This window comes from Lithobates pipiens, unplaced genomic scaffold, assembly GCF_037356315.1.
Source record: "Lithobates pipiens isolate NorthernLeopardFrog02 unplaced genomic scaffold, aLitPip1_a1.2 Scaffold_30, whole genome shotgun sequence".
Taxonomy (NCBI): Eukaryota; Metazoa; Chordata; class Amphibia; order Anura; family Ranidae; genus Lithobates; species Lithobates pipiens.
Genome location: NW_027507791.1, coordinates 93,067,051 through 93,092,180, shown reverse-complemented (window position 1 = coordinate 93,092,180; position 25,130 = coordinate 93,067,051). Strand labels below are relative to the sequence as shown.

At 42.8% G+C, this 25,130-nt stretch overlaps 1 protein-coding gene across 1 annotated transcript; it reads right to left on the bottom strand.

Annotated features, from left to right (window-relative positions):
• Positions 1–588: 588 nt before the first annotated feature.
• MED6 (mediator complex subunit 6) lies at positions 589–25,130 on the bottom strand. The gene is made up of 8 exons (XM_077464621.1): positions 24,716–25,130; positions 24,339–24,498; positions 23,001–23,092; positions 21,466–21,548; positions 19,114–19,222; positions 12,779–12,894; positions 4,502–4,529; positions 589–1,095 (listed from the first exon to the last, which is right to left on the bottom strand). Exons 1-8 carry the CDS (start codon positions 24,735–24,737, stop codon positions 965–967), a joined length of 741 nt encoding a protein of 246 aa, XP_077320747.1. The 5' UTR covers positions 24,738–25,130; the 3' UTR covers positions 589–964.

The following is a 25,130-nucleotide window of genomic DNA, read 5'->3' as shown; positions in this document are numbered from 1 at the left end:
CCGTTGCACCCCTAGAGGAGAGAGCAGAGTGACAGAGAGATAAGCTCTCCAGAGCGATGCTTCTCCTTTTACTGCTCAGTCACAGGCCGGGGAGGAGACTTGTAAATGAACAACAGCAAAGAAAAATCAGCTTTTCCTACCAGGTCCGTATGTACTGTGATAGAGCTAGCAGAGTAAATCTCAGAACGGGGTGGACAAAAATCACCTGGAAATTATATACACAGTATAGATTACCATTCTATGAGAATATAAAATAAGGGTAATTGTATATACTGTATATCCCAGGTAACTTAGAAAGCATGTTTAAGACATCGGGTTGGTTTGTTGTTCCCCCTCATCCATCCCTCCCATGGTCCCTGTGTCAGACATCGGGCAACGTGCACTGTTGGGCATTATGTGTTAACAAATGGTGGCTTTTTACAAATGTTGATAGATGTAAGTACTTGTATCTGTAAAACCACATATAGCTGTATTTGTACTTGCAAGGATCACAATACTCTTCTTATATAATTGTAGAGACAACATGCCTCTTTCGTTCTCCCGAAGACATGAACCAAAATCGCTGATTCAAAAGAAAATGCCATAAAATAACTTCACCATAATATTATTAAGCAACGTTTAAAGTTATAAAATGACTTGTTAATATTTTGACACATACAAAAAGAAAACCCATTCGATTATCTCTGACCCCCATCCCCTCAAAAAGGGGAGGATGCAGAGAAGACATTTATCCATAAGGAACACTGACAATATACAGATCTATTTACATTTTTCAGATTTTTGCTGCAGCTGATCCCACAGGATATGAAAAAATGTCCTCCTTGACAGAGTGCGGTATAAGTCACTGATGTGATTGCATGTAATGTCATCAGAACCAACTTGCAGACCTTCAAAATATACTTGATATGGCCATGAAGACAGCCTATAGACAAGGGGAGCTCTTTAAGAAGTCTGAAGTCAGCTTCTATTGTAATCTCATTCTCTTCTCTGGTGGACCTTTAGGGGTTGTTCCTTGAGAAGGCTTAACTGGTTCTTTTTCTTCTTGTTTTACCACAACCTCAGCCGGTGGCTCTTGTTCTTTCTTTATCTGTTCAACTAGAAACAATAAAATACTAGTATAAAATATCTTCATGTAGAAGTATGTGAAAAACTTACAAAAAAGTACTAGTCTAGTTCACAATAGTACATGGGTTGAAAAAAATAAAAATAAAAGAGCATCTAGTTCAACCAATAAAAGAAAAAAAAAATCATACAATCCCATATAAGCACAGTTGATCCAGAGGAAGTAAAAAAACTCCAGCAAAGCATGATCCAATTTGCTCCCGCAGGGAAAAAAAAATAATTCCTTCCTGATCCCCGAGAGGCAATCAGATTTTCCCTGGATCAACTTTACCAAGAAAATGTTAGTACCCAGATATATTATGTACATTTAGGAAAGAATCCAGGCCTTTAACTGCTTGCTGACCGCCCGCCATCAGAATGGCTCCCCTGCACGAATCCCCGTAGCTGTACGGCGGCTGCACCCGCCTGCCGTAGACTTCGCGGCTGCCGGGTACCCATGATCGCTCCTGACAGAGCCAGATCGTGTGCTCCTAGTATATTAGGTACACCAATCAGTCTCCTCCCCCAGACATTCCCCCACCCCCCCCCCCCCCCCTACAGTTAGAACATGCCGAGGGAACACAGTTAACCCCTTCCCTGCCAGTGACATTTATACAGTAATCAGTGGTTATTTTTGTGTGCACCGATTGCTGTATAAATTTCAGTAGTTCCCCCCCCCCCCCCCCCCCCCAAGAAGAAAAAAAAAAAAAAAAAAGAAGTGTCCGATCTGTCCAGCACAATGTCGCAGTCCCGATAAAAAACGCAGATCACCACCATTACTAGTAAAACAAATAAATATATATGCCATAAATCTATCCCCTATTTTGGTTTGCGCAAAAGTTCGTGTCTACAATCGATATACACTTATTGCGATTTTTTTTTACCAAAAATATATAGAAGACTGTCGGCCTAAACTGAGGAAGAAATTTGTTTTTGTTTTTTCAATTTGGGGGTATTTATTATAGCAAAAAGTAAAAAATAATGTGTTTTTTTGGCCAGAATCAGTTCTGGAGGAGTCTATTCCACATTTTCACAGCTCTAACTGAAGAAACGTTTCTGTATTTGGAGATCAAAACTCCTTTCCTCTAGACATAAAGAGCGCTCCCTTGTCCTCTCTGATGACCTTAAAAGTGAAAAACTCAATACCAAAGTTCACTATATGGACCTTTTATATATTTGTACATGTGGATCATATCTTCCCTTAAACTCCTCTTCTCATGAGAGAATACATTCAGTTCCTTAAATTTTTCCTCATAGCTGAGTTCCTCCATGCCTCTTATCAGTTTGAGTGCCCTTCTATGCACTTTCTCCAGTTCCCAGATATCCTTTTTGAGAACTGGTGCCCAAAACTGAACTGCATATTCCAAATGAGGTCTTACTAATGATTTGTACAGGGGCAAAAATTATCTCTCTCTCTCTCTCTCTGGAGTCCATACCTCTCAATACAAGAAAGGTTTTTGCTTGCTTTGGAGACAGCAGCTTGGCATTGCATGCTATTAATATTAAGCTTATGATCTACCAAAAACCACAGATTCTTCTCCACCATTGATTCCCCTAGTATGTACGATGCATGCATATTCTTAGCCCCCTCCCAAAGTGCATAACTTTCCAGAAAGCAAAAAACTGTACTTCAGCATCCTGCAGAATATCATAATCCCAGATCTGCCTCCATTACTGTACTACAGACATCATGAAAACATATTGGTGAAGTTTGATTGTGGTGCTATGGGTATTTCAGAGATTTTTCTTAACCTTAGGTTTTTATAAACATCTTATTATTCTTGGGAGAATCTTATGTTTATTTCTTTGAGATCCCAGAACTGTCACAGATCACATCCGGTCCAAGTAAATACAGTGCCTTGAAAAACTATTCATGCTCCTTGAACATTTTCCACATTTTGTCATATTACAACCAAAACCATAAATGTATTTTATTGGGATTTTATGCACACAATTGTGAAATAGAAGGAAAATGATTAACAGTTTGCAAAATTGTTTACAAATATCTGAAAAAAGTGTGGCGTGATTTGTATTCAGCCCCCTCGAGTCAATACTTTGTAGAACCGCCTTTCACTGCAATTACAGCTGCAAGTCTTTTTGGGGATGTTTCTACCAGCTTTGCACATCTAGAGTGACATTTTTGCAAAATAACTCAAACTCTGTGAAATTGGATGGGGAGTGTCTATGAACAGCAATTTTCAAGTCTTGCCACAGATTCTCAATTGGATTTAGATCTGGACTGTCACTTGGCCAAACACATGAACATGCTTTGATCTAAACCATTCCATTGTAGTTCTGGCTGTACGTTTAGGGCTGTTGTCCTGCTGGAAGGTGAACCTCCACCCCATTCAAGTCTTTTGCAGACTCAAACAGCTTTTCTTCTAGGATTGCCCCAGTATTTGGTTCCATCCATCTTCCCATCAACCCTGACCAGCTTCCCTGTCCCTGCTAAAGAATAGAATTGCCACAACATGATGCTACCACCACGTTTCACGGTGGGGATGGTGTGTTCAGGGTTAAGTGCAGTGTTAGTTTTCCGTCACATATAGCGTTTTGCTTTTAGGCCAAAAAGTTAAATTTTGGTTTCATTCAGCAATATATCTTTCTTCTTGCCATTCTTCCATAAAGGCCAGATTTTTGGAGTACATGACTAATAGTTGTCTTGTGGACCTGAGCGCACCTGAGCTGTGGATCTCTGCAGCTCCTCCAGAGTTACCATGGGCCACTTGGCTGCTTCTCTGATGACTGCTCTCCTTGCCCGGCCTGTCAGTTTAGGTGGACAGCCATGCCTTGGTAGGTTTGCACTTGTGCCATACTCTTTCCATTTTCGGATGATGGATTGAACAGTGCTCTGTGAGATGTTCAAAGCTTGGGATTTTTTTATTTTTTATAAACTAACCCTGCTTTAAACTTCTCCACAACTTTATGCCTGACCCGTCTGGTGTGTTTCTTGGCCTCCATGATGCTGTTTGTGAATAAGATTCTCTAACAAACCTCTGAGGGCTTCACAGAACAGCTGATATTAAATTACCCACAGGTGGGTTCTATTTACTACAATTTATTCCGCAAATGCACACCACACTGTTCAGATATTTGTAAAAAAATAAAATAAAAAAAAATGTAAAATAATTTTCCTTCCACTTCACAATTATGTGCCACTTTGTGTTGGTTTATCACATAAAATCCCAATAAAATACATTTACGCTTTTGGTTGTAATATGACAAAATGTGGAAGATTTCAAGGGGTATAAATACATTTTCAAGGCACTGTAAACTTTCACAACACTGCTGCCACACCTCAACTAATTCTCCTACTTGCACATCTTAGTACCAATGGGACAGAGTCTATGTACTCAGATTTGAGAAGCCCCATAATCTGCTATGTTATGTTTTCACTTACCTGGGACTGGTTTCTCGCCAGGTTTTTGCTGCAATATGGAAAGAGAAAAATGAATCAGAAAGTTAAGAATAATCAGTACTTTCTTAGTTGTTCCTTTTAACACTCGGATAATAAAACTCCTGTCTTCACTGTTCATCATTCCCCTTTTTTAGGCTTCTTAATCTACACAAATAGTTATCATCATTTAAATAAACATCATTTAAATAAAGAAGAACAATAAAGTTATCTGCCTGTGTAACTTAAAAAGTAGACAATTGTCATTCTTAAAGGTTAACTCCACTTTCTTGGGGGAAAAAAATATCAGATGAAAAATATAGTGTATACAATTGCGACCCAAGTCATATTATAACCAAATGTTATTAAAAATTACTTTTCCTTTTCAATCTGCAGCACCCTAATCTTCTGCAAAATGCAATGTCTACCTGGAGGCCTTCTATACACAGATGGTGTACAAAACGTCTTACAGAAAAGTTATTTTCTGCTTGTGTGTTTGACTTACAGATTCTCCCAGAAGTCTGCACTTAGATACAAATTTGATTTTGAGCATCCCCTGCAACAAAAATTAAATTTTTGGCGAGATACTCCCAAAGGGAAATCATGGCTAAAGGGATGCAGACCATGCAGCTTTCCTTATTAGAGCACTACAGGTGCAGCAGCAATTATAAAACCACTCCCCTACATTCACTCCGCACAAGGACACATACAGTGTATCCGGAAAGTATTCACAGCCCTATTCCAAAATTGATTAAATTCATTATTTTCCTCAAAATTCTACAAACAATACCTCACAATGATAACGTGAAAGAAGTTTGTTTGAAATCTTTGCAAATTCATCAAAAAAATAAATAAAAAATATCACATGTACATAAGTGTTCACAGTCTCTGCTCAATACTTTGTTGACACACCTTTGGCACCAATTCCAGCCTCAAGTCTTTTTGAGTATGAAATGGGAACAGAGGGGCGCCAGACTGAGTGCAGTATAAATCATATATTTAATAAAAACAAGTAGTAACTCACAGGTTAAATTAGATGAGTTAAGTATGCAGTGAAAATCGCCAGTCCTGGAGTCTCATAAATGTCTTCCCTTTGCAGCCTGGGGCACTGATGTGATCTTACAGGGATCCAGAAAATGCTGGGAACCAGGAGGCAGGAAACAAGAAGCAGCTGGTCGTGACTTCACAGGAACAGGAAGTGTGATTATTCACAGTGGCAAGGAATGGTAATGCATTTCGAAGCTACAGCTTCTTCATCAGACCATCCCTGTAAGATCACACCAGTGCTCCAGGCTGCAAAGGGAAGACATTTATGAGACTCCAGGACTGGCGATTTTCACTGCATACTGAACTCATCTAATTTAACCTGTGAGTTACTACTTGTTTTTATTAAATATATGATTTATACTGCACTCAGTCTGGCGCCCCTCTGTTCCCATTTCTACACAGAGCTCATCACTTCACTCTAAGGGAGCTGCCTCCAGGTGCTAATCATACAAGATCTCGGATCATTTATGGACATTATGTTTTAAACAAATGTTTTAATATCATGTGTGCTTATTCACACACATTTTATGTATACCTATATTCCAGTTGTTATATAATTTTATGTTATCACCATATCTAGCGCCGCTGTTCACCCTTCTTTTTGAGTATGATGCTACAAGCTTGGCACATCTACTTTTGGGCAGTTTCTCCCATTCTTCTTTGCAAGACCTCTCAAGCTCCATCAGGTTGGATGGGGAGTGTCGGTGCGCAGCCATTTTCATATCTCTCCAGAGATGTTAAATCAGGTTCAAGTCTGGGCTCTGGCTGGGCCACTCAAGGACATTCACAGAGTTGTCCTGTAGCCACTCCTTTCTCATCTTGGCTGTGTGCTAATGGTCGTTGTCCTGTTGGAAGATGAATCTTCACCCCAGTCTGAGGTCAAGAGCGCTCTGGAGCAGATTTTGAATCAAGGATGTCTCTGTACATTGCTACATTCATCTTCCCCTCACTCCTGACTAACCTTGCAGATCCTGCCGCTGAAAAACATCCCCACAGCATTATGCTGCCACCACCATGCTTCACTGTAGGGATGATATCGGCCACGTGATGAGCGGTACCTGGTTTCCTCCAGACATGACGCTTGCCATTTAGGCCAAAGAGTTCAATCTTTGATTCATCAGACCACAGAATTTGGTTTCTCATGGTCTGAGAGTCCTTCAGGTGCATTTTGGCAAACTCTAGGTGGGCTGTCATGTGCCTTGTACAGAGTAGCTTTCGTCTGGCCATTGTATCATACAGGCCTGATTGGTGGAGTGCTGCAGAGGTGGTTGTCCTTCTGGAAGGTTCTCCTCTCTCCACAGAGAAACGCTGGAGCTCTGTCAGAGTGACCATCGGGTTCTTGGTCACCTCCCTGACTGAGGCCCTTCTCCCTCGATCGCTCGGCTTGGCCAGGCAACCCATTCTAGGAAGAGTCCTGGTGATTCAAAACTTTTTCCATTTACAGATTATCCACTTAACGACCAGCGCACGCCGATGTACGTCCTATTTTTGAAGAGGGATATCTCGGTAACGGCAGCAGCTGCTGCCACAACCGAGATATCCATCTCTTCAGGCACCGGTCGTCTGTACGATAACGGTGGTCTCCGTGGCGGATTCGCAGCGAGATCACCGCTATCGGCGGTGGGAGAGGTGCCACCCCCCTCCCGCTGCTTACCGGAGCCGTCGGTAGCGGCGGAGAGGCGATCGGGTCCTTTTGCTAGCTGGGTATGGAGACGAGTGAGGCTAAGATGGCCCGCACTCGTCTCTATACCATAGGAGGGTGGAAGCGACGTCAAAACGTCACTTCCGCCCATACCTCTTAAAAAGGTATATTTTTTTTAAATGTCATTTATTTTTATTTTTTTATTTATTTTAATCCAAATATGAGATCTGAGGACTTTTTGACCCCAGATCTCATATTTAAGAGGTCCTGTCATGCTTTTTTCTATTACAAGGGATGTTTACATTCCTTGTAATAGGAATAAAAGCGATACATTTTTTTGATTTTTTTTTTAAATAAAATAAAATCAATTAAAATAAATAAGAAAAAAAAAAGGTTTTTAAAAACACCCCGTCACGCCGAGCTTGCGCACAGAAGCGAGCGCATACGCGAGTAGCGCCCGCATATGAAAACGGTGGTCAAACCACACATGTGAGGTATCGCCGCGATCGGTAGAGTGAGAGCAATAATTCTAGCCCTAGACCTCCTCTGTAACGCAAAAAATGCAACCTGTAGAATTTTTTAAATGTCGCTTATGGAGATTTTTGAGGCTAAAAGTTTGACGCCATTCCACGAGCGGGCGCAATTTTGAAGTGTGACATGTTGGGTATGAATTTACTCGGCGTACCATTATCTTTCACAATATAAAAAAAAATTGGGCTAATTTTACTGTTGTCTTATTTTTTTATTCAAAAAAGTGAATTTTTTCCAAAAAATGCGCGCTTGTAAGACCGCTGTGCAAATACGGTGTGAAAAAAAGTATTTCAATGACCGCCATTTTATTCTCTAGGGTGTTAGGAAAAAAAAAAAACAATATAAAATGTTTGGGGGTTCCAAGTAATTTTCTAGCGAAAAAAGCTGTTTTATACATGTAAACACCAAATCTGAAAAAGAGGCCTGGTCCTTAAGTGGTTATGGAGGCCACTGTGCTCATTGGGACCTTCAGGCTGGGTTCACACTGCTGCGGGGAGAGATCCGGATGTGATTCGCACCCGCACTGCAGTGCAAATCACATCCGATCTCCGTAGCGATGAGAGTTCAGCCATACAGATAGTATGGCTGAATTCGCATCGCTCCCGCAGCAAACTCGCACGGGACCCTTTTTTTGGTCCGCAACAGAATCGGATCGCATGGGGGTTCACACCATGCGATCCGATTCCTGTGCGAGTCTGCAGATCGCACTGCGATATGCGTACGGATCTGGGGGTGTCATTAACATATCATTGACACTCCCAGCCTTCCGCATAGGGCAGTGTGAACTGGCGGCGGGAGGTGTGCAATGCGGGAAAACGCCGCGGATTCGCGGCGTTCCCGCATCGCTGTGGTGTGAACCCGGCCTCAATGCTGCAGACATTTTTCTGTACCCTTGCGTGGTTAATTGTGGGACCTTATATAGACAGGTGTGTGCCTTTCCAAATCATGTCCAATCAACTGAATTTACCACAGGTGGACTCCAATCAAGTTGTAGAAACATCTCAAGGATAATCAATGGAAACAGGATGCACCTGAGCTCAATTTTGAGTGTCATGACGAAGGCTGTGAATACTTACGTACATGGAATTTTTATTTGTTTTTTTATTTTTAATAAATTTGCAAAGGTTTCAAACAAACTTCTTTCACATTGTCATTATGGGGTACTGTTTGTAGAAAATGATGAATTTAATCCATTTTGGAATAAGACTGCAACATAACAAAATATGGGAAAGTGAAGTGCTGTGAATACTTTCCGAATGCACTGTAGCTATTTCTTCAGAACAACAATAGGTAGGTCACTGCATCAAAGTTTGTTAAAATCCTTGCAATGTACATAGATCGCCCAGAGGGGAAGGCTTTTCTCAACATAAGTGGAGTTTCTCTTTAAATTTTTTATTAATAAGGGGAAAGTATTAAGCATTTTTTTTCCATAGGACACATCATGAGGATGCATTTAAAAAATGCATAGCAATTCATCCAGTAAAAGTGGATGTACACTTGTTTTGTGCGAGTGCCTGTAATTATTCTCTGAGGAAAAAACAAAACCATCATTGCAATCATCTGAATATAACCTGGTATCAGCCTCTTGCAGGCCCTGTATATCAGGGCTGGAGTGTGAGGAAGAAGCAGTACAAAGAACCAGTTAATTTGCTGACAAGAAGCATGCCGATAGGACACAGCAGAGTGACAGAGATAAGCTCATCACTGGGCTGCTTCTTCCTGTACTGTCCAGTCTCAGGCTTGGCAAGTCCAAGACAACCTGGGCTCAAATTATGCAGGTTGAATATCAATAGCTGAGCACATCTAGCAGCAAAAAAAATAAATAAAAAAGTACTGCGAGGAAGATCTTTGGATTGAAGATGCATAGTGCAAAAAAAAAGTTGCTTTTGTCGTTTAACAACTTGAGATCCGCGCTATAGCCAAATGACGGCTACAGCGCGGATCTCCTTTTCCGGGACGACGTCAATAGACGTAGTCCCGTGTACGAGCGGCCTGCGCGCCCCCTGAGGGGCGCGCGCTCTGTGATCGGCGAGTCCATGAGACTCGCCTGATCACCGTTCCGTGCAAGAGGTCGATCCCGACCCCTTATCACGTGATCAGCTGTCAGCCAATGACAGCTGATCATGTGATATAACGGAGCCGGTAATCGGCTATTATTCCTCCTCGCGCTGACAGCGCGAGGAGAAAAAAAAAAAAGCCGATCACCGGCGGCCGTGATCGGGACATCAGTGCCCACCTGCCCCCTGCCAGTGCCCACCTGCCCCCTGCAGTGCCACACTTATTAAAAGTGCCCCCCGTCAGTGCCCATAGTGCCACCCAGCAGTGCCCACAGTGCCACCCAGCAGTGCCCACAGTGCCACCCAGCAGTGCCCACAGTGCCACCCAGCAGTGCCCACAATCTGCCTCAAAGGTGCTGCACCCCAGTGCCACATATCCGTGCCCATCAGTGTCATCTACCAGTGCCCAGCAGTGCCACCTATCAGAGCCACCTATCAGTGCCCATCCGTGACATCTTTGCCCATCAATGCAGCCCATCAGGGCCCACCAGTGCAGCCCATCAGGTCCCACCAGTGCAGCCCATCAGGTCCCACCAGTGCAGCCCATCAGGGCCCACCAGTGCAGCCCATCAGGGCCCACCAGTGCAGCCCATCAGTGCCGCCTAATCAGCGCACTTCAACGAAGAAGAAAAATGACCCGTTTGCAAAATTTTATAACAAACTATTAAAACATGATTTTTTTTTTTTTTGCATCTTTTTTTGTTTGTTTAGCAAAAAATAAAACTCTGAGCTGTAATTAAATACCACCAAAAGAAAGCTCTATTTGTGGGAAAAAAGTGATAAAAATTTCATTTGGGTACAGTGTTGTATGCCCGCGCAATTGTCATTCAAAGTGCATCAGCGCTGAAAGCTGAAAATTGGTCTGGGACTGAGGGGGGTTTAAGTGCCCAGTAAGCAAGTGGTTAATCTTTTAATGGGCTATTCATTTTTTTTTTCTTGTTAGTTATGGATTTCATCTTTAAAAAGGAGAAGTATAGCCAAAACTTTATTTTTTTGGGTTGTACTTCTGCCACTTCAGTTCATTCTTCACTCCTGTGACTCGTTTAAGCCAACAGTAGGATAAGGCCTGCTGTCAGCCGCTGTCACAGAGCTGGTTCAGGCACTGAAAAGATCCTGACCGTGTGGTTGGGATCCAACCAGATGCTTGGACCGGAAGCTGCCTCTCAGCGAGCCACTGGGAGACTGAACCAGCCGCTCTCACCTCCTTCACAGCCCAGTACTCCAGCGAGTGCTGGTGGGGCAGAGCAAAGACAAACAAACAAGTAAAAGGCACAAAAACTGGATCAATGTATCCCAAAATGGTAAATAAAAATTATAATTATATATAACATATACAACAGTCTAAAAAGATGTTCTAAAAGTCCATAAATGAATAGGGAGTAGCATAAAGTCCAACACTTAGGGCTGCCATCATATAGGAACAGAAACCAGGTTCCAGCAACACTGAAAAAGACAAGGAGAGAAGTGCCTCTGGGTGTAGATTTGTGACAAGCCAGCCACAGTGGAGGAATCTCAAAGCAAAGCTCGGACAGCAGATGGTCAGAAGACGAGGAAGGTAATGCAACGTGTTTCATGAGCATTCTCGCTCCTTTGTCAAGCTGATTGGCAGGATCATAGGCATCCTTATAAAGTGTATACAAGGGAAGGGAGAGGGGCAAAGAGCAGAGCAAAGAGCCAGTCACTAACAGTCACCAGCTCTCTGCAGCCTGAAGACAGAGAATGGAGTGATCAGTGGTGTTTGATCGCTCAGTTCTAGGTCTTAAAATATTAAACACAATTGCCTATACTGTTTAAAATAAAGTAATAAACAGCCTCTTCCTGCTCTGCACAACCTCAATTTCATGTATTTTCGGCACTGTGTCATTAATCAGGGAGTCACTAAAGGCCAATCCTTTGACTGCCGAAAAGTGTAATGATGCTGCAGTGGAAGGGAGGAGGGGGGGGGATGAAAGTCTGTGCTGAGAAAGGAAAGATTAGGGAGAGAGAAGAGGAAGGCAGGAGAAGTGACAGGACAAACTCCAGGGAGACACAAAAGAGTTACACTTACAAGAATAGTGCCTCATCTCCCTGATAATCTCTCCCCTTTACTATGAGCAAGCACCGTCAGCTATTGGTTGGCCTTCCCCTCTAGCTGAACAAAGACAAGGATATACAAGGCAAGACAAGGATATACACACACGTTAACTGCAAAAAGTGACAGTTTTTGAGACTAAGGATAGAAAAAGAGCTTATTACGGAAATGACTGCTCTGGACTTCAACAAAATGGCAGCCTCCAGCAAGAGGAAATGGGTGCAATGCTGGAGGCAATTTACAGCACCCACTAATTTTGGTAGCATAATGAATAAAGTGTAATGTATGTTTTTTTTGTTAAAGAATATTAATTGTTATCAAACTGTTATGGGTAAAGTTCAGCTTTAAAAAGGGATTTTCAAAGCTTTGTTTTTTTTTTTGTTTGTTTTTTTTTTTTTAAATAAAAACCTGTCATACTTACCTCCACTGTGTAGCTTGTTTTGCAGAGTGGCCCCGAACATCCTCTTCTGGGGTCCCTCAGCAGTGCTCCTGGCTTCTCCCTGCATCGAGTGTCTAATTGGAGAAGCTCTCTCCTACGGTGGACACCTGTGCGGAGCACGCTCCCGAGTCCTGCATCTGTGTCCATTCACAGAATGCAGGACTCAGCCCCGCCCCCGGCTTGATTGACAGCAGCAGGAGCCAATGGTTGCACTGCTATCAATCTATCCAATCGGGACACGAGACACCAGCTAGAGCTGGTCTGCTCGTTCCAGACCGGCAAAGGATCAGGGTCAGGCAAGTAAAACGGGGGCTCGGGGGGGGGGGGGGGCTGCAGCACCACAGGAGGTTTTTCATCTTAATGCATAGGACCATGAGGGTTTACAACCCCTTTAAGTTATATCCAGCACCGTTCCAAAATAACTTACAGAAGGTAAAGGAGATCCAGTAGGAATCATGGTAACAAAAATGTGCACTGCCCAACTATTTTCATTTACCTGGACAACCTTTGGTGGGAACTTTTGCCTGAGTTCAAGTAACAATGCATCTACCCTCTGTCTCTGGAAGAAGGAGCTGGCTTCTTCTTTCTTTTTAGCTTTTGGTTTGGCCTTGTCTGCAAATACAAGAAAGGAAAATCAGCCATAGCATACACTACATTCTTCACAGGAATATAATAAAAACGTAGTTCAGAATCCGAAAAAGAACAAGACATCTATTAAAAGGATCAGTCCACATAAAGTTCTTATTTAAATTTTTGGATGATGCTGGAGGGTTGAGTCAGCCTGCATTGTTTTTTTTATATATCTCTTATGTTGTTGAGTGGCAACAATACTGGTTAGGTTTACAGATCCATCCACCTGGCACAAAATCATAAAATGTAAACATTTTTTTGTTTTTTTACACTAGAAAAGTTTGATTTATTGCGCTGCAGAAGGCTGCATAAAGCAACAAAAGTGTGGGAGCACAGCTGGGAGCTATGGCACAGACATCTCAGCCAGAAGAGGCCAATGCTTGAATCGTCTCACTAGCATTTGTCTAAGTGTTGGTTCACACTAGTACGGTCTGCAATATCACATGCGATGAGCTCCGCACTGCAAATCATATGGGATGTCCGTGCAATGCAATTTCAGCCATATGGATAGTATGGCTGAATTCGTATCACATTCGGACCAAACTTGCACAGGATCCTTTTTTTGGTATGCACCAGAATCAAATCCCATGGGTGTTCATGTTCACACCCATGGGATCCGATTTATGTCCAAACTGGATATACTATTTATTTAGCCCCATTGTTTGTTGCAGTGTCAGGGGGTTTTGGGATATTTGCATCTCCCCTGTTTTTTTACGTTTACAATCAGCACATTTAGCACTCTGCACTTTATTATGTGTCCTTGTTTCATAACTATTTATTAGTAATTTATTTATTTTGGCACTGCAGGAAGTATTATATTGTTTGGAATCATTTACAGTCATTATAGTGGGAGATGGTTTGGTCTCCCCCCCCCCCCCCCCCCCGAAGGTCACTGTGTTGCACTTAGCTTATTGTATTATCTGCACATTGCACTTTAGGTTTGAGGTGGAATTATAGTGCATCACTATTATTTAGTATAATTTTGATTCTCTGAGATCAGGGGTCAACACGTTCAGGTCTTGTGTGACAATGGCACGGCAGTTGTCTACATAGCAAAGCAGGGAGGTACCAGGAGCAGGGTTCTCCTGTCCTTGGCTTGGGAGATCTTAATCTGGGAAGAGAAGAATCTGGGGTCCCTGTCAGCCATACACCTGAAAGGAAGCTTAAATCTGATGGCCAACTTTCTGAGCAGGAGAACAGTTTTGGAAAGGCAAAAATCACTCCAAAAATCGGAATAGTCCTCAATGAAATGGACTAAATTATACTGATCAATGTAAAGAAGCAGCCACTGCCGAGGGTTTTAAACTTCCAGCATATTATATATTAGTTTCTGCCAAGCAAACAATCTTCAACCTTATATATTGTCCAGGTGAAGTGCTCAATCAAGTTGTTACTGCTGCTGGGCTCGTGGATAGATAAGTGCTTGTAAGGAACCAAGAATAAAAATGTATCATTGCGCAGATCTCCACTACTATGAAACGTTAGGGTTCAGAATTGTATCCACTCACATGTTTATAAATAGAAGTAGCGCTTTTCAGAAAAAAAAAAAATATGGTCAGACACTGCCGCTAATCCGTGCAGTAAAACATTTGCTAGTGCTCTCGTGAGTCTGTCACAGGCTCTGCCTCCCTACGCATTGCGTCACTGTCACGTGACTTTTTCAGGGCCCTGAAACTCAGGATTGAACCTAGGTCTTGCAAGTGGTATTCTGTTCAGGTTCGCCAGCAGATGATCTTTTGAGATGGCGAAAAGAAGCAGATCATCCAGGTAAACTATCACTATTCCCTGTATCGTCAGAGGTGCCAAGGTTTCCAAATTTTGGCTACTTTTAATAAACTATTTGTTTGAAATACTACACTATGGAGGATATTCTTTACCTGTTGTTTTGAGCATTGCTATATTGGCCATAACTACAAGGAAGAACGGCACCGTCAGAAGCCCCCATCCACAGCCCCGCTGACCCCCCTGAGTTTTCCCTGCAACATCAGTTGTTTCGCTGCATACCTTGCAGCTGTGAGGTAATTGTTTAAGATAACCAGCACTGGCACGGAACACCGTTGGAGGGGAGTTGCCTTGGCACATTGCATTTTTTTTGGCGGCTGTGAAATCACATCTGAAAGTTGCATGATTGAATTGTGTATGGGACACTTTATCGAAATTCACGTTTTTGCTGCTATTTAGTTCTATTTATGTTAAGGAATGTAATTGGGACATTCCTCTGTTTTCTCTGCACGTTTTAGATCACCGATTTCATTCATTTATAGGTTTTTTTATGCGATTTTGATCACATAGACCATTATATATATTTTTTTATAATTTTGCTTACAGTGATATCATAGATGTTCACTCATCCTTAATTTATTTATTCTATGCACTTTATGGTCTCAAGCACTGTTCTGCTTATTTTCTAGACACAGGAATAATGCATAAGAACACTATATATTAGACGTTCATTTTAATGCACTTCTTTAAGCTTTAAGTGCCGCTCACTAAACACTTTAAGAATTATTTACACCTTTTTAGTACTATTTGATTTATAGTTATTGTATTCGTTTTTGTTGGTATTTAGGAAGCGCAACACACCCCTCCCCCTTTTTTAAGGTTTCCACCATGACTTTGGTGAAGATCCTCGGAGCCAAGGATAGACCAAAAAGGCAGGGCTCTGAACTGCAGATGGGCTATCCTGCCCTCTGAGCTGATTGCCAGATGCAAGAATTTCTGGGATGCTACCTCTATTGGAATGTGCAGATAAGCATCCCACATCCCTGAGGTCGATGGAAGCCATAAAACACCCCCCCCCCCCCATAAATAGTTTCCTTACGGAGCAGATCGTATCCATGCGGAACCTTTTGTAATGAATGGACTGATTCAAGAGTTTAAAGTTCAAAATTAAGCAAAATTTTCCAGAGGAATTTTTTTATTCGAAATATGTGAGAATAAAACCCTAGACCTTCCACTTCCTGAGGTACTGGAATAATTACTCCATGGTGCCTCAGCTCTTCTAAAAGGGATATCAGGGCTAGGGCCTTGTCCTGTGCTCTGGAGATCTGGGTCACAAAGAAGCGGTTTGGAGGTCTCTCTGAAAACTCCAGCTCATACCCCTGCGAGATGACATTCAGGACAAACAGACTGGAGGTTACTGCCCACCACTGAGGGAAGGCGGCTAGAAGACTCCCTCCCACAGCAGGACCACCATCACTGGCTTTTAGCTGGCTGTTCAGGACGTATGAAACAGAACAGCCGTCCTACCTTTTCCCCTCTGTGTACCCCAGGGCTTCTTATATCCTGTTTCCTTGGGGGCCTGGATTTGCTGAAGAGGACAAAAATAATTTTTCATTAAAGGCTTCTTCTTTGCCAGAAAAGCCTTTTTCTTGTCTGCGGTCCTATAAATGGCCTCTACGTCAGGGCCAAAAAGTAGATCCCCATTAAAGGGGAGACCAGAGCTTCACTTTAGAAGCTGAGTCCCTGGACCAAGTTTTAAACCAGAGCACCCTTTGCGCCGAAGTTCTAGCGGACATTCTGATAGATTCCCTTCCTCTCCCCCCCCCCCCCCCCCCCATTTAGGTGGGGTGGGGGAGAGACCATCCAAAACATGTCCCCTCAAGTGGTAACAGAAGGAACATGGAAAAGGCTCCCCCTTCCCCAAACTATAGTCACCAGGGGAAGGTAAAAAAGCCCCAAGGTAAAAGCTTACCTTGGCTGGGCTGGCACTTGTGGCTCCTGTTCGACTCCATACTGCAGCAGGAGTAGCTGCATTGCTGCCAGTTTTTTTAAAACTCCTGGTCTCCTCGTCGCCGAGACGACCAGAAGTCTACGCCAGACAGAGCCCGTCCCCCGCATTCCTGCGTTCCACAGGCCGGAACCGAAAGCCGTGCGCACGGCCAGAAGTTCCACCCCTTCCGTAAATTATATCGTCCACCATCCAGACCCAGAACAAAAAACAGAGACCTGGGAAGCCCCGGCTCCATGCTCCAGGAAGGGGGTAGACTATCCCAGCCGTCCAGAGCGGGGAAGAAGGGGGAGCTCCAGAGTGTCCCCCACCCATCTGGGGGAATGCTGGGATGGGCCAGAGGACCACAAGATCCAATACGGAAAAAAAATAAAAAAATAAAATTAAAGGTGAGCCATGCACCCACACACAGGACCTCTGCCTGGAGAGAGCACAGCCCACCCACAGTTCCTCGCAGCTCTTCCACCATGGCGGAGGAAGCACTACAACTGAGGCCATGGTGGAAGGGGCTGCCTTAAAAAGGAATTATTCAGCGTTTCCTGGAAGTTGGGTGGAGCTACGCTCACTCCAGGTGCTGTCCTGAAAGACGCTTTGAGAAATATATACTACAACATATGCAAATCAATATAGTAATACAGTCCAACTTAAAAGGAGAAGTCCAACCAAAGCTCGTTTGGCTGGGCTTCGCCTATGGATCACAGGAGTGCTGTTCGTTTTGCTCCCGTGACCCGTTTTCTCTGCTGACGTCATGGATAGCAGTCCAGGTACCACGCCATCCCGACAATGGAAGTCTGGATCCACCAGGTGCCTGGACTGACACCCGTCTCAATGTGCCGTTGAGAGCCTGAGACAGCCCACTCCGCCCCCACCACAGCCCAGCGCTCCAATGAGCGAGCAGGGAGAAGAGCAGAGAGCTGTGACTGAGTCTACAGCTCTCTGCTCATAGAGCTGTGAAAACCGAGTGATCGGCGGTGTTCAATTGCTCGGTTTTCAGTGCAGAGGCGCTGTAGGCGGACCTATGCTGCATCCACCTAGGTAAGTAGAAATCTAAAAAATGAAAGCCATACTTTTAGCGTGATGAAAAAAAATAGTGTGAAACAAAAATCTCTTTGATCCACCAAAATTCTTGATCAAAGTGATGTGTACCACTTCCACTCCTTAAGAATAAAGCTCACCAGATGCTGTTGCCATTCACTCTCGTGTCTGGCAAATATTGCCTTATTAAATTTTATTGAAGCGCCGCTTAAACACGCCAATCTCCATCCAGATTAATAAAGACACTCTCTACATGTGGGGATGTTACCTCCCGCCAGCTGTAAGAACGATGATTGTTCTTACGGTGAAGGGAAATCTCTGGCTCTCAAGGAAGATATCTGAATGTTGCCTGTAGCTGCAGGCATCATTCAGATATAACCACTCAAAGTAGACGACCTCATATGATGTTCGCCAGGCAGGAAGTGGTTAAGCAGCTATTCAATAACATTTAATAAGGCGATATTTGCCAGAAAAGAGAGTGATTGGCAACAGCATCTTGTGAGCTTTATTCTTAAGGAGTGGAAGTGATAGACATCACTTTGTTGAAGGATTTTGCATGAGCAATGAGATTTTGTTTAACTATTGTTTCATCACTAAGTTGGACTGTATTACTATATTGATTTGCATATGTTGTAGCATATTTTTGGGATATGCTATACGGACACTTTTGTGCACATTGTTTGCACTTGTGATATTACATTGCACATATGTTGCTATGATTTATTTCATTACAAATTGTACCAATTAATGCACAATTGCACTTTATTATACCATTTTTGGATGTATGCACATCACATGTGTTTTGTGATTCGCATGAATTGCACTTTTTGCCCTAGCGCTACACTTATTTAAACATTTTTCTTTGTGCCCGATATCTGGGTTATAGTACTCAGCTGTTGGCTATTTTATGTACTAAGCGCAGGAATCTCTTTACAAATTGTTAATATTTAGGAAAATTGTAGATTAGTGTGCTTCTGGGGAATTATTTCTCTTTTTCACATTGACAGTTGTTTCACCTCATTTGCATGTTTATATATATTATATAAAAAATAGGAGGATTTTTGGGACTTTAAATGAGGCTGGCACTAAAGGAATGCCTGCCTCCATCCCTATCAATGTTATATGAGAGGAGAGAACAGAATTGGGACTTTAAATGAAGCACACATCAGTAAGAGAATAAGTCAAGTGACTGCAATGAATATTTATTTTGTATAGTCCATGATAAGTCATACAAACATTTTGGGCATCAACCTCTAAAATGCTCTGGGCATACAGCCTCCATACAATTATATATATATATATATATATATATATATATATATATGCATATGCATGTTATTACTGGAAGGCAACAGAGTGTTTCATTTCTACATATTTGTAAGAAACCAGAAAGTTTGTATCACAAGGCAGAAAAATGAATTGGAATAGTAGCGTACCTCGCTCTTCCTGGTCTTTGAAATGCCACCAGTAGCCTTTAGAAGGATGGTAGCGGCAGTAAGACATGGCTTCATCAAATGCAGACTGGATCCCGTGAACTGCAGTCAGCTGAAAGATCAATGTGGACCTTAGTTTACATATGAAATACTGAAAACTTACAATCATAGATTAAATAACATCATATACTACACAAAGTTATACTTTTAAAGTTAAGATCTTGGGGAGTCACACTACTGAAGTTACTTAAAGCCTATGTTCACCTTTGTAACATTTTATGACAAATCTGCTGTACATTTTTAATCTTCCCAAATATATTTAAAAAAACCTTTCACAGAGAAATAAAGAGTGTGCCATTGCAGGCCTCCTTTAGAAATGCTAGTTGTTGGCCATCTCTGGCTACATGTATGTAGATTGGACAGTCGGAATGTCTGATGTGTATACTTGTTCAGGCTCAGTGACTCAAAGTAATAAAGCCACTTGTACACCACTTGTCAGATATCACTGACTGCCACGAGTGATCTGTAGAGAAAGCAGCCCTGACTGTGCCTGCCATTGGTGCTAGAATATCCTTTGAAGGAAAAAAAAAAAAAAAAAAAAAAAAAAAAAAAAAACCCTGTATGCATGAAAGTCTGAAGATATTATTCCTTTTTTTTAGCTCCACCGACACTGCAGGATCAGAAAAAAAAAAAAAAAAAAACCTGAGAAGGAATTAAAATTTACAACTAGCGGGGGCGATTATGTACCCGATTATTTAAGCACATGAAAAGCAGCCATGACGACTCACAATAACTAGAGTCTGAAAGACTTCCAACCGTAGTTTTGAAGCAGTAAAAATAAGATTAACTGATATTATGATAAATACTAATGGCAATCCTGGCCCATACATACACTCCTCTTACACCCGCCTGCCACACTTTAATAATTCTGTATTGTCCATTTGAATTTATAGTGGCTTGATGTCTTAGGCGCCTCCCCAGCCCCCCCCCCCCCATGTCTTCTCCTTATAGCCTTCCAGCCCCCAGTTCTCTTCCTCCCATCAGCTTTTTTTCTTTATGTCTTTTCATTGTTCTTACAGCTCCAACATCCTCTTTCCAGAGCTTCAACCTTCATACCTATCCCATCATGTGATTCAGATAGGAATCGTACCGCATTTCTATTCAAATCACATGCAATTTTTTGCAGGGCGATTTGAGTGCATACATTTTTTAAGGGCTCAATTCCCACTGCACAAAAAAGGTGCAGGCATCTTTTTGCCACACCAGAATCAGATCGCATGGGTGTTCACATCCATGTGATCGGATTCTTGCAATCACACTGTTTTGCAATCTGTTTTGGGATGCCATTAATTTAACATGGACACCGGTGGCAGATCGCATGAATGGAATGCGATTTCAGTGCAGTGCGGGAAACACTCAGGATCCGTATATGTGTGAACCAAGCCTAATTAATCCTTTTTGGTTCTCATATCTATGCCTATTAGCTAAACATGGAAGACTACCAGGACCTTGGTCTCCAGATCATCCATGTACCTATATATTTATACTTTTGAATCTAAAACGCCACCCCTAATCTATTTCAGGTTGTACAACTTGGTACCGTTATATTATTGCTACTTCCATGTAAAAGGTCACATCCATTTTATATATGTCAGTGTTGACAAGGCTACTTTGGTTTATAGCTTAAAAAGGAGAGGTCCAGCCTGAGCTTTTTATACTGTGCTTCTCCTAAGGGTTACAGTAGTGCAATTAGTTTTGCACTCCTGTGACCCATTTTCAGCAGAGAGCGGTCTGAAGTCCGCTCTCCGCCAACGTCACCGGAATCAGTTTCTGCACCGTGTCATCCCAACTTAGGAGTTCTGGATCCACTAGCTGCCTGGACAAATGGCTGTCTCAGCCTCTCAGCAAGCCAAGACAGCCACTCCCTGCCCCTCAACAACTCAGCGCTCCAATGAGCATGGAGGAGCAGAGCAGAAGAGATTCTGACTGACAGGCAGCATTTCTCTGCTCAGGGAGGTAAGAGAACCGAGCCATTCGGTGGCTCGGTTTTCAGCAAAGAGACGGCAGGGACAGATGCAGCACCAAACAGATGCCTAGAGAAGTATAATAAAGGAAATAAAAAATAAAAGTATAGGCAAACACACTGGTGAGAAGCCTGTACAAAGAAAAGACAGGAGGACAGGAGTTGCGGTTTTCTGCATGTTTCTGCACATCCAGGGGTCACCTGCAGTTAGGGATAGATGTCCAACCTTTTTTATTAACAGTAATTAAATGCTCAAATAAGTTTCATAGCAGCTTTTTTTAGATCTATAATCTATGAGGGCTATACACGATGAAATATAATATAGATCTTACCAATCTGGAATTGATAACTGATCCCAAATCTGGAGCCTGGTAGATTACTCCTGCGATGATGTAATAATCAGCCAGCGGTATAGCTGCAAACAGAAGGATTGATTATCTTGATAATACAGGAAACAAACAAAAATAAATCATGTAGCACACATGCATAAATCTACTACTGCTGTCATTTTAATAAACTATTAGAGGATAATGCCCTACAGCAAAGACTTCCAGTGTTTGATTAGTAGTGCCATTATCACAATCACTTACTGCTACATTACTGTAGCAGGGCTGGTTCATGCCACAATGTCTGCGTTCAGAATGCAATTCTGCATACACTTTTTTTAATCCATGCCAGGGCGTTTTTTTTCTTCACCTCAATTCAGGACATGTGCGTTTCAGTGCAATTTTTATGTATTTTGCATTCCATACAGAAATTTTTTTTGCTACTTTTGATCGTACTGGAATGCACTGCGCTGATGTGAAGGCCATTGGAATTTTTAATGCATATTAAAAATGCACCGGACTATCTGGTATGAACCAGCCCTTAGCTGTAATGGATATCAATTACATGAGGTGTCCCCAACCCCCGGGCCATAGACCGGTGATGATGCCCAGGCTGCACAGCATAAGATGATTGGCACACAGGATTATTACAAACTGCGGTTGTCGCTCACCTCCTGCTGTGCAGCCATGCCCGTTTGTCCTCTCCTGGCCCCTCCGCTCACCCGGCCAACAATGTCATACAATCAGCAGGGCAGGGGGGAGGTAGGAGCTGAAGATCAGAATGGAGAGCTCCTCCCGCCCCCTGCCCTGCTGCTAGGATGACATCGTAAGGGCAGGCGGGGGAGCTGGGAGACGACACACAGAATGATCAAAGCCTCTGCCCTGCCAAAAAGGTACGACTCCTGTGCGGGGGAGGCAGACATTGGTATAGGGAAGTCTCACGTTAGAGAGGAAAGGGGGGGGTAGTGGCTGACATACTGCAGGGGCACTATGATGGAAGAGGCTGAAATTGCTAGGGGCACTGTAATATAAAGGGGCTGCACTGTAAAGGGGTACTTTAATCATTACAGTGCCCCTTTATATCACAGCCCCTTAACATTACATTGGCCCCTGTGCATCATAGCCCCCCGTTACAGAGCAGTCCCTGTTACATGTAAAGGGGTACTGGGATGTAAAGAGGAGGACATTGGTATAAACGAGGGACTGTTTTGTAAAGGGGGGCCGAGGAACAACTCCGTGAATAGCCCCCCCCCCCCCAGAGAATAGGCTGCCACAAAACTGGTTCCTGTTGCCAAAAAGGTTTGGGACTGCTGACTTGCATGACTTGTATGCCCACAAAATCACACTTTATCCAGCCCAATCAAAGATTCCTCATGGCATGAGACATGAACCCAGCGTTGGGCTGCAATACCTTCAACTTTCTCTCTTCCCGGCTTTATATATTAGCCATTTAAAAGTATAAATTTGGCCTTCCTAAAATGATGAAGTAACATTAAAGACTGTTGTAAGAAGTCAACCTATATAGAGCATGCTGTACTCACCCTGTGTGGGAGACTGCCTCTGTTGTTTTCTGATGATGAACAATATAGGCTCTTGTGCGTGTAACAAAATATATTCCACACCAGTCATCTGACTAAAACACACAAACAAAAGAAAAAAATAAGAAACAGAAGCAACATGGATCAAAAATATATGCAGGAGTCATTCAACACTCGAAACGGTATGCTGGCACAATAAGGATTTTGGGGCCCCATTGTAGAAAGCACCCCAACACAAACCCTGCATTGCGGTGCGCTGAGGTGAGAAAGAGGGTCCATGTGAATTTTTAGGTCTGTTGCTTATTTTTATTTTTCTTACAGGCCATACATAATGAATGGAGAATGCATGCAAATACAGCAGTAGTCGAAATGGGCTATCACAACTCAGCACATGTGATTTGCATTTCTCAGTTTGCAACTGTTGACATAACATCATCATAAAATAAATTAACGCAAAACTCTAGACAATACCTCATTTCATCTTGAATAGGGCAGGGAAGAGTTAAAGCCTCTGTCAGGTTTTTATTGCAGGCTGTGTCCCTATTGGGGAGATTTCCTTTCACTCCCTTTCAGGACAGGAAGAGATAGGAAATCAACATAACAGGGACAAAGAGGAAACATATCTTTAGTAGAGTTAGAACTTCATCTTTTTTTTACTGCTGTCCTTGCCTTCCTGTGCCAATGACCCCCACACCTCCAATTTATTGAATGGACATCATGGTACCAGAAGCGAGGCAAACTTTCTCCAACAGGTCACAGAAAGGAATAAGAAACTGATGGAAACTAAGCTCTTCCCTGTCCCCACCCTATCAAAACATTGGCAAAACAGCAGTGAGACACTGTCCTGATGCGTGGCTGCAGAAATCAGGACAGTGTCTCACTGCCTGTGATTAGCGCAGAGCGGTGCCGACTTCCTGGCGGGCTCTGCACATGGCTGTGGGAATACGCCGGAGCTCATCCTTAGTCACTGGTATGGACTGGAGCTGCATTGTAGTGCTGACTGTTGACTCGGTTTTAATGTTTTCAAAGTTTCAATAAAAAGGAAAAAAAAAGTAACTGTATGCAGATCAGTAATTTGAAAAATCACGTGTATATGCAAGTAAATGAAGCCTTATACAGGAGGTGATTTACTGGCCAGATCACCAGGGGAAAAAGCCCAAGAAAATAAAACGAATGCAGCCACCACATCTAATGACTGGCATGCCGCAATATAATACATTTTTGGATTTAATACCCATCTTTATATATTTGAAAATAATCATGCTTAGAAAAGTGACCAGATTATAATATAGAGGGCATTGTAAACACATCTGACCCCCAAATCCTACACAGCCAGCTTACTTGAGATGGTCCAGGGTTAGTCTCTGCATCTTCACCACCTCGTTGTTACACGTGCGGTCATAGAAGGGGTTGCTTCTTTCCGAGAAGTAATCCAGGACGGTGACATTGTTCAGTATGGGGATCCAGGCGCTGTCCACCCAGGAGATGCCCAGCAAATTATCTACAAACAGAAATCACAAATATCAGAGTATTTACATCAGACAGAATGTGGACAGTCATTACCTGTGTATTCCTTATGGGGTCTTTCCATCTCAGGCTATGTGGGGGGCTCACTTCTCCCAGCTCAGGACACACCATGCCTTCTCTAACCTGTACACCGCTAATAATAGAACTATACAACGTATTATCTGCTTTATCACCAGAGACACAATGCCTACCTCTAAGGTCCACAGCTGCCATGCTCAAACACACAGATAATACAACTTCCGGATACCGGACTACAACAGAAAGCTACAGCAGTCTTTTTCCGGTGAGTATGCGGTCATTTTGTCGGCGATCTTTTGTCATCATCTAGTAAGCGTCAATCTCTTTCCTCATTGGCTGGCTGAGTAAGAAGTAGCAGACGGAAACTAGAGTACTGCTTCGCCTCCAGTGTTTGAGTGCACACCAATCACACAGGCGCCGCGAGTTTAGAATAACAAGAGGATAGAAGTTGAGCGCCCTCTGCAGTGCGGAGGATGGATAGGTAGAAAGGTAAATGGTGATTATAGAAAACCGATCGTTCAAGCTCACACCAGCGATGCTGTGTGATCTGGACTTTATTTGGAAAACCAGAGATTCTAATATAGTTAC